Source organism: Phalangium opilio, unplaced genomic scaffold (assembly GCF_054372755.1).
Source record: "Phalangium opilio isolate 3A_F unplaced genomic scaffold, DU_Popi_V2 ptg000105l_1, whole genome shotgun sequence".
Lineage (NCBI taxonomy): Eukaryota > Metazoa > Arthropoda > Arachnida > Opiliones > Phalangiidae > Phalangium > Phalangium opilio.
In genome coordinates, this window is record NW_028324207.1 from 10,207,246 (window position 1) to 10,217,076 (window position 9,831).

General features: G+C 37.2%; 1 protein-coding gene across 4 annotated transcripts; it reads right to left on the minus strand.

Annotated features, from left to right (window-relative positions):
• Positions 1 to 4,641: 4,641 nt before the first annotated feature.
• On the minus strand, positions 4,642 to 9,831 carry LOC149629914 (uncharacterized). 4 transcript variants are annotated; one of them, XM_089851578.1, is made up of 11 exons: positions 9,564 to 9,831; positions 8,634 to 9,171; positions 8,393 to 8,545; positions 8,282 to 8,321; positions 8,096 to 8,172; positions 7,955 to 8,018; positions 7,717 to 7,881; positions 7,485 to 7,653; positions 7,131 to 7,342; positions 6,759 to 7,066; positions 4,642 to 6,697 (listed from the first exon to the last, which is right to left on the minus strand). In XM_089851578.1, exons 3-11 carry the CDS (start codon positions 8,428 to 8,430, stop codon positions 6,496 to 6,498), a joined length of 1,275 nt encoding a protein of 424 aa, XP_089707704.1. In that variant the 5' UTR covers positions 8,431 to 8,545; positions 8,634 to 9,171; positions 9,564 to 9,831; the 3' UTR covers positions 4,642 to 6,495. The 4 variants fall into 4 exon arrangements, with proteins under 4 accessions (XP_089707704.1, XP_089707705.1, XP_089707703.1 ...); XM_089851579.1 differs by having other exon boundaries at positions 8,645 to 9,831; XM_089851577.1 differs by having other exon boundaries at positions 8,634 to 9,831.

The following is a 9,831-nucleotide window of genomic DNA, read 5'->3' on the forward strand; positions in this document are numbered from 1 at the left end:
TATCTAGGTAAATAAGTTTGTAGTAGTAGACGTCTTGACTCGGAGAGGTAATATTTTGGTTTTCCCAACTTGTAATTTTTCTCACTAGAAAATCGCCAATTTGATTAATTTGAATTTTGAAACGAAAATGTAATATTTTCAGTTTCCCTCATACTCGCGTATGACTGACTAGTAACAGGAATAAATACAGCTACCAGGAATCATTGCGCTCCCATATACATCCCGTGTTGATTTCTACGCGGGGTTTGTGGGCCGGGCTTGAGAACTTACTATCCTTCAAGCCTATTAATCTGGGCCGGATTAAGGGGGGGCACCAGGGGGGCACTGGCCCCCGGGCGCAAGGCTTGTTGGGGGCGCATTGAGTTTAACTATTCCCCCTTAGGGACATTTGCTGTTCCGTTTTTTCCGACTTAAGGGGGCGCACACTACCTCGGCCCCCGGGTGCAAAATTGCTTAATCAGGCCCTGCTATTAATAATAATTCTGATGACGTCTTTATAACTGTGATTTCATTGGTTGGTAGCAACGCGAGCTCCTAGGCACGCGCGCAAGGTGTAACAAGTAGCAAGATAAATTATCAATTCGCGAGGTGAAATTCAAGGTCATACATAGTGATTAGTAGCTCGTCTAAACAAAATGGTTTTCACGTACGCAAAGATTCCAATTAGCTGTATGCATTTTTTATTTGTATCTGCTAAAAACAAGCGTGCTTTAAAGGACCATCGACAACAGAATCAAAATTTTCGTGTTTTCTGTACAGGGTGATAGATTTTATATCAAATATTATCCCTATTAAAGGATTTAATTATTAAAAATTTATTTAAAATGTTATTACAAAAAGTTCAAATTGTATAGGATAGCCGCTCAGATTTTAAAGATTCTATGTTTAACCCCCGTGCAGCGCCTCTCTAGGGAATTTAGTGTAACCTAAATTAATTAATTACCTAATTAAATTTTTATCGTATTCTGATGAAAATTGGAGATTAACCATTTTTTGGTGTCCTCTAAATATTTTCATGGTTTTTAAACAAATTTTTTCTGGTGACGGTTCTCCTTTAAAACATCTTTCTATGAATTTGTTTAATTCGTAAATAATTTGCTTTTGATGGGTTCCTTACGTAATGATTTTCTATTGATATAGGGGGGGGGGGGCGGTATGAATTCCGGGCTTAGAAATCTTTACTTGCCGGGTTCTATAACGTCATACTAGTCCCGGCTCTTCCCCTTCCCCCGGGATGTTAATGCAACGGGGGGGGGGGGAAGTGATTATTCAATATTGAATCTGAATTCATGTTGATTTTTGGGACAAAGGCTTGTTTCTCCAAAAAGAAATCTTTTCGATTGCTATAAGGTGTTCCATATTCTGTTTAGGAAAATATTCAGAGTTTGCCTAATTGGAAATGTTTTCAAGGTCGAATCTAGTGATATCTTTAAAGGGAAAGTATCATTTAAATCGTGAAATTTTAAAGAAAGTCATTAAATATGTATAGTACTAGTTAAGAAATCACTAGATAATTAAATTTTTTCAACTTTTCTTGAAAGTTACAATATCTGTATTTCCTACAACTCGTGTGATTAGTTTTTATTATTCATTTTTTTTAAAACACCTGTTCACTGACCCTTTCTTTAAATCAACAATAACATTTTAGATTTGAATACGATATAATTTTATTTAGTATTGGCAATTTACAAGAAATTCAAATTGGATTTCCCCTATATTTTCAAATTTTACGTGGAAACTACAACTCTACTTTTTAACTACTATAGTTAAAAGTGTCATAAAAATGACGACAAGGTCACACTCGAGTGAGTAGATGTTCAATCGCATTCGTGTCATAAGTGCATAATTACCCCCTACACTGTTAGAAAAAGGCGTTCACAATCCGTTCAAAATAGATAGTCGCGTTCTAGATTGAACAAAACTCAAAATTTGTTCAGTGCACTGAATGGTTTGTTCAACGACTACGAGTTTGTTCAATTTAGAACCAAAACCAGAAAATGGCGTCAAAGACGATAATCGTGCTAATTACTCGTTCAATTTAGAACCAAAACCAGAAAATGGCGTCAAAGACGATAATCGTGCTAATTACTCGTTCAATTTAGAACGAACACAATAAATGACGTCAAGAACTAGAATCGTTCTAAATTGTTCGTTCAATATAGAACCAAAACAATAATAAATGATGTCATGGACTAGAATCGTTCTAAATTGTTCGTTCAATATAGAACCAGAACAATAATTGACGTCAAGGACTAGAATCGTTCAAAATTGTTCGTTCAATATAGAACTAAAACAATAAATGACGTCATGGACTAGAATCGTTCTAAATTGTTCGTTCAATATAGAACTAAAACAATAAATGACGTCATGGACTAGAATCGTTCTAAATTGTTCGTTCAATATAGAACTAAAACAATAAATGACGTCATGGACTAGAATCGTTCTAAATTGTTCGTTCAATATAGAACTAAAACAATAAATGACGTCATGGACTAGAATCGTTCTAAATTGTTCGTTCAATATAGAACCAAAACAATAAATGACGTCAAGGACTAGAATCGTTCTGAGTTGTTCGTTCAATATAGAACCAAAACAATAAATGACGTCAAGGACTAGAATCGTTCTGAGTTGTTCGTTCAATATAGAACTAAAACAATAAATGACGTCATGGACTAGAATCGTTCAAAGTGTGTCGTTCGATTTCGATTACAAAATTTCGCTTTAAACTAATATTGTTGAACATGAAACGGTATTGTATTTTGTTCTGTGATCAAAGATTCCACCGAAGATTATTCGTTTGTTTAATTTGGAACCAAGTAACCAAGACAGGAAAGTGACGTCACAGAGTATATACGACCAAATAAAACTATTTTAAATTTTATATTGACGTTATGTTTAAAAGCGTCGTTTTGGGGTTCTATGGTGCGTTCAAATACCTTATTTCGTTCAATTTTTAGTCATTTAGGTTAGTATAATGACGCCATGTACGCCCCAAAGGCAGGATAACTTTTGCCATGTGTAAAATGCACATTTCCTTTATACTTACTCTTATACGCGTGTTAGTAAGTATCAAAATCATGACACGTCGTTTAGTTTATTTAAAATTTTGGAAAGAAAAAATAAACCTCTACGAGTCGAAACGCAATAAAGAATCTTTTCTTAAATAATAAAATAAATTTAATAAATATAATTGATTTTAATTATTTTAATCGTCATTAATTTACCTTATTTCAAGTTAAACCGTTTTAAGAAACATTATTTCTAAAACAATTTTTAACATAGCTTTTGTTGACGTTTGAATTCAAGCCTATGCCCCCAACAATGTTTGCAAATTTTGGATATATAAGGCGATTTATTCACAACTAATGATCAGGAAACCCGCAATAGCATAAACCTTTTGTGGAAGCCTTGCTATTGGGAGGCTAGACGTTTCTCGTTGCCCTACACAAACGCCGCGTACTTCTTAATCATAACGGTGAGAATAGAAGTCAAAAATTCCTTTCTGCGTAAACATTTGCTCCTATTTGCCAACTGCGAACGCGGTGACAGACACACACACGTCCAGTATAATACCTCTCCGTGACGTCATCGTCAGTCGAGGTAAAATATGTTTAACTATAACTAGGTCAGGTTTTTAATTCAAAAGGCGTAATCTGACATGCGAGCCCTAAAACTGAACTACTCAAACTCATAAACCTTACGTCCGAGAAGACCTCTTATTTGTAGGCTCATGTATTTTTATACGTTAATCTTGCTTGACCTATTATTTCATTTTTTACATGTCTAATTATCTATTTGTTTTTTAACACGAGTTCTTTCAAAAACGAAACCCTGAAAGTCATCGAACAAACACGAATTCTTTTATGAACGAATACCCGCGCACCATAGGTGGGTATTACGTAAATTCAAAGCAAACAAGACGGTCAAGACCCATACTCCAGCTCTTATACTAATCTGTTGAAAAGAAGCGGTAAATCAATCGATTTTTTATTTATTTTTAGTGAAAATATCCTTAAGTACTTCGAAAAATTTGCTTTTGTTAAGATTTGAATAAATAGCCTCTCGCTGCGATACTCGTACTTCAACGAATTTACTTCTGTTGTAATTATAATAGTGCTACACAAGTCGCAAACTTGAGGGAGTTGACCTGCGACGCGTTACGTCTAACAGTGCTAAAATGAGTACCCGTAGTCCTTAGAACAACAATAATAACAATTGTAATAGTATAACCAGAAGTGAGATGAGACTAGAAGTACTGAGCTAACCAAATTCTTCACTCGGCGAAAGTGAATATTCTTGATAACACACCAATGGTTGGCCCTCTGGTGGCGGTTTCAGAATTTCCCCTCCAAAACGTGAGACGCTCGCGGTGGTAGACGGGGCCGAACTAGATTCAAGCACCCGCGTCCGTGTACACCCCCGGCTTTAGCTTGAGGTGACTCAGGGGGTGGGAAATGTTTTTGGAACTCGACCAATTTTTTTCTCTCTAGGGTAGGCGCGATTGAAGCGCCGTAATATCCTCAAATTTGTTCACTAACGCCAGGATCTATTACCAATTCACTTCTAGACTCATCTCAGTTCTGGTATAACACAAGCAGAAACATCTATCTTGATTGACGCTTTTTAAAATCAACAATAACATTTTAGATTTGAATACGATATAATTTTATTTGGTATCGGCAATTTACAAGAAATTCAATTTGGATTTTGCTCTAGGCCTATATTTTCAAATTTCAAGTGGAAACTACAACTCTGCTTTTTAACTATTAGCAGAAGTGGTATGAGACTAGAAGTGAAGGGCTCTAGCATTGGTAATAGATCCTGGCACTAGTGAACAAATTTGAGGATTTTATGCCGCTTCCCACGCGCTAAAACTAGAGAGAGAAAAATTGGTCGAGTTCCAAAAACATTTCCTACCCCCTTCCCCTCAACCTAAAGCCGCAGAACACGGACCCGGCTCCTTGAATCTAGTTCGGCCGTCTACCACCGCGAGCGTCTCACGTTTTGGAGGGAAAAATTCTGAAACCGCCACTAGAGGGCCAACCGTTTGTGTTTTATCAAGTCTTTTCACTAATGCCGAGTGAAGAATTTGGTTAGCTCAATACTTCTAGTATCATACCACTTCTGCTATTAGTTAACTTAAAACTGTCATAAAGATGACGACAAATTATTGTATCGGCAGGCTTCTTGATGAAACGAAAACCAGAGATCCATATATTTTTTCCAAGTTTAATTAATTTTATTTAAATTCACACGAGAGTGAGTAAATATTTAATTGCATTCGTGTCATAAGTGCCTAATTACCCCCAATAAGTTCAAGAGTAGATCGCAACACGCAGTGATTTTGTTCGTGAACTGTACATTTCGAAGTAAATTGAAAGTTTGGGTGATTCGATTTGTTGTGGTGACGTATTTGATTTGCATCATTCAAGTTAGTAGAACATTATTTCTGTTGTGACGACGGCTACTGTTCCTGACAAGAACATGAGAAGAAAGTAGAAAGGAAATTGAATTGAACCGTATTTTTTGCACTTCAAAAGAATTAGTTCTAAAAGCTTTTCCAAGTTGATAGAAAATGCGAACTATTACAAAAACTTTTGCCGAGTAAATTTTTGTTTATTTTACAATAAGAATTAAATAAAAATCGGCAACTGCAAAAATATCTTGCGTCAAATTAACGTTTTATTTCACCCGCAAGAAGATTACCTAGGCCTATACGGAGGTTGAAATTTAACAGAAATGGTGTAAGTGATCATTTTGAAGCAAGGGGGTGAAAATATTGTAACCTTCCGTAATAATTCAGGGACCTCCTGGGTTTCTACTCCAGGGGTGTAAGGTTACATAGAGGATTAACACACACAGTTACCTCTGACCTTTCCCCGTACTATATAAGCATCGACTGCTTATCACTATTAAGTCAGTCTTTCTTTACTACTAAGATGTAGTAGTATGCTCGAGCATAGGGCGTCTTCGCCCAAGTATTGGACTTCATCATTAATTAGTAATTATTATTATTATTTCTTTAATTGTATTAATGCAAGTCGGCATTATTTATTGTTTAATTAGTTAGTTAATAAAGTATGATTGAATCTAAGGAACCAGTATAGTTTATTCTTAGTTATAGCCAAGGCTTTTATGGCCACGTGGGGCGACTTTATAAATATCGCAAGCGTGGTTACAATATCAATATCGTTTGAGTTAAAAATACATAAAACAAAGTTTATTTTTGGTCTGCATCTAAATATTTGGTTGTTAATTGTTTTGAAGCTATTCTAGGTTCTAAATATCCGGATTGTTGACACTAAATTCCCACGAATTTTATTAGTTAAACCGAACATATTTATATCGCAAGTGCGTAATTACTACTACAAGTTGAAAGAGAAGGTTTGAAGTGACGTACCGTTCAGTCATTTTGAAGAACAGAGAATATTTGTGCATCTTTGAGAATTTCCATTTGGTGTCTTGACGTATTTAAGTTTGCATCTCTCAAGTTAATTAGTTGAAGATTATTTCTGTTGTGACGACGGCTACTGTTCCCGACAACATCATGAGGAGAAAGTAGAAAGGAACGCCGACGCTCCTCAGGTCCAAATCAGCCACGCTTTTCAACGGTCTTCTCCACTCGATGTATTCAACGGTGTAATCGAACCCAAAATCCAGGTATTTGAAAACTTGCGTTTCGAAAAAGGGCGCCATGCTGCAAAAAACGTTCGTCAAACCTACTAGTTAAAAAAATCACCATACAATTCATTACCGACCTCAATTGGATAGACTCGTGCAGTTGCGGACTGCTTCTCACCCAAGAGGTGTTGAACATGGTGTGCATGTAGTCGAAGCCAACTTCTTGTTGCGAAAAATAAAATCTTCCCTTGTTCGCGTGTAGCTTTTTCACACTGGTGTGAAAGAAATTTATGCCAAATTTCATATATTCGACCGTTAAGATCGCAGCTTTCTGCCCGGAAATAATTTCAATGAAATTAAAAAAAAAACTTCTTACTAACTCCAGAGCAACTTTCTCCTTATCGAGTGCGCCTAGCCATTTCTTAACAACAGAGTCCTGGGTTGCCTGGTGATACGCAACAATGACGGTCAGAAGACTAGAGGAACTTAACAAACTGTAAGATATTCACCAAGAGTCGGATGTTTTCGTATGTGTCAACGTGCATCCCTGGCGGAATTCCCGATTTGATCAAGTCCGAGAGGGTGTCGATGCGATTGTAGCTTTCCGTCGTGAACTCCGTACTCAAATAACAACCCAAGTAGAACAGAATGAAAGTCACTCCGATCAGCCACGACGCAGCAACCAGACGACAAGTTATGTGGGGCAAAACGGAGGGAATCGCTAAAAAGGGAACAGAATCATACAGTTAGCATGTGTGATTAAAGAGCCAGCCAGCCATCTTAGGTTATTGAAGCCCTCGCACCAAACTCCCTCGTGTGGGAGTGAATTCTTATTAAATTTTAGGGGTGCGCTTATCACTTACGTTCGAGGCAGAGGAGCGACGCGTACTCCCAAACATTTCCCAGGGTTTCTCGGGCCATTTTCTTGGCAACTCCCTTGGTGGGCATCGATTTGTATTTGTTGGTTACGATGGAGTGAACGACGAGCAAAAGTGACAGAAGGACCACAGTGGACACAATTAAAATCACCACCTAATTGAACCGAGAATGAAATTTAATTGGGTAGTGAGTAGATTGTAAGTGAACGAAATTTACTGGAGTGTCCATGTTTAAGAAGGATAAGGAAGTGGACGAGACTCTCTTTGGGGCGGCCGAAAGGATCATAGTGTTTAGTGTTCCATAGGGAGAAGACGGAGTAAAATATTGTAGTCGGCCATCGAAATATGAGCGGGGCGTGTCTGCCGTGAAGATATGAGTTTTCTAAATTTACCGTAAGGATTAAATGTTTAAATTTCGTAATTCGGTCATTAATAGAAGTGTTTTTAACACTTACTTTGAATTTTTCATGCGCAGGGTTAACATATAACGTAACCATGTCAGCATCACGCCAAGTGACCCTGTAAATGAATCGACAAATTGAATTACAATTTATGACGTTAACATAATCTTCTAAGTGTTCGTAATTTGAATTTACTTCATGTTCAGTGATCGTTTTAAATATTCCTCCATGATTTTGTTCTGGATCCGTTTACTGTCTATAAACCGCGATGGCTGACAAGAAATGAAAGTGCATGTGTCATCAAGAAAAGCGGTATTAGTTATGAAACGATGATTAATTTAGTGTAGCTTAAACGAAGAGAACTAATGTTTATTAACTCACTACAGGTATTGCGTAGATAATTTCAGTCTCATTGGCGTACCTATAATATTTGACCCGTTTTGAAAATCAAGGATAAGTAACATTTACAATTTAAAAATGCAAATTCTGTACCTGTATTTAAAATATCGATTATTTCCCAGAAATTCCATTTCATTTAGTTACATTTTGGGGTCCAGGTAAATTCTAGCATCTACAATCCGCTATCTTCAAAGTGTTGCTGATAGATATTTGATCATTAATTAGCAACGACATTGTTATTAATACCTAAGGAGAATAGTTTAACATAATTTTAAGGGCGTTTTGTACTCGCCATTGAATAGTATTTTGGAATCTGAGTATTTCTCGGAATTACCCCACACGGACATTATTTAATGCCTCTTGATACACGACGTTAACCGCACCCTTCTGTTGACCACTCTCCGTTTTCTTAAACTGTTGGAGCTAAAAGCGTAATGGTGCAACTGATTGAATTCTTGAAGCTTGACGCAATTAAATTTTAAACCCGGAGAAGGTGGTCAATATTCCAGGTAATTGAAAAAACCACGATTAGAAGAGGTGGTCTTGGAAAGGTTAAGCGTGGAAGGGAATACGTTTTGTGAGGAAAGGTTTACCCCTTTCTAAGACTGAATTCAGTTGTAAACAGACCATTTAAATGCTACGGTTGGTCGGTTTTTCAACAAAGTTAGTTCATTTTGAGGAAATTATTCACGTAATAGAGTTCGTGGCAAATATAATAGGTTTGGTTTTTACCTCTCCGAGTGACCAGGGAGCACATTATCCAAAGGAGAGTCAGAGATAGAAGGGGGAAGGTACTTTATAACGGCCGGGCACCATGGCTCTTACGCGCATCTACCTCGGCGCACCGCCGAGGAGTAAGACGTCACGTGATCCTTTGAGAGGGAAATTCAAAAAGGGTAAACCCGAAAATGCCGTTAGAGAGAGGCTAACATTACACACTAGAGATCAGCATTCAGCGTGGTTACTGTAGCTTTGTCTACGGTTAATTTACAATTTTTAATAATTTGTAAGCCTAATAATGGTTTCCTATAAGAAATGTTGTTACAAAAACTGTAACAATAATACGAAAAACTGTAGCCCCGATATTAAATTCATTTCATTCCGGCTTTCCCCAAACATAAAACTAGATTTGACCTATGTAAAGATGGATTATTTACTTTATTATAACCATATTTATTATTTTTCTTTGAATATTGAGAGGTTAAAAAATAAAACACTGGAAAGGGTCAGTAGATTAAAAACAAGAAACAAATTTGATAATTACCGTCGCCGAAGCACTGTAGGCACGCACGATTCGCGAAGCGGCTCGAGTATCGGAGTATCACCGAGACACCGACACCGTAAAACTCAAGCCTCGGCCGAGTCGGCCGTAATAATGTAAACAAACTTCTCTGACTTTTTTCTCTCTCGGTTGCGCCGATTGCGCATGTGCGCCACGCTCCTAGAGAGCCACTGGCACTGGTAACGTTTTTGAAAGGGAGGCTGACGGAGAATATGGTCTATCCGACTCTCCTCTATTTTTGTGCTCACTG

Coding starts and splice junctions, on each gene's coding strand:
- LOC149629914 (XM_089851578.1), bottom strand. CDS start 8,430: ATGGAATTTCTGGGAAATAATCGATATTTTAAATACAG. Junction 8,322..8,392: donor AATCGATATTTTAAATACAG/GTACAGAATTTG, acceptor CAAATATTATAG/GTACGCCAATGAGACTGAAA. Junction 8,019..8,095: donor AAACGATCACTGAACATGAA/GTAAATTCAAAT, acceptor ATTCATTTACAG/GGTCACTTGGCGTGATGCTG.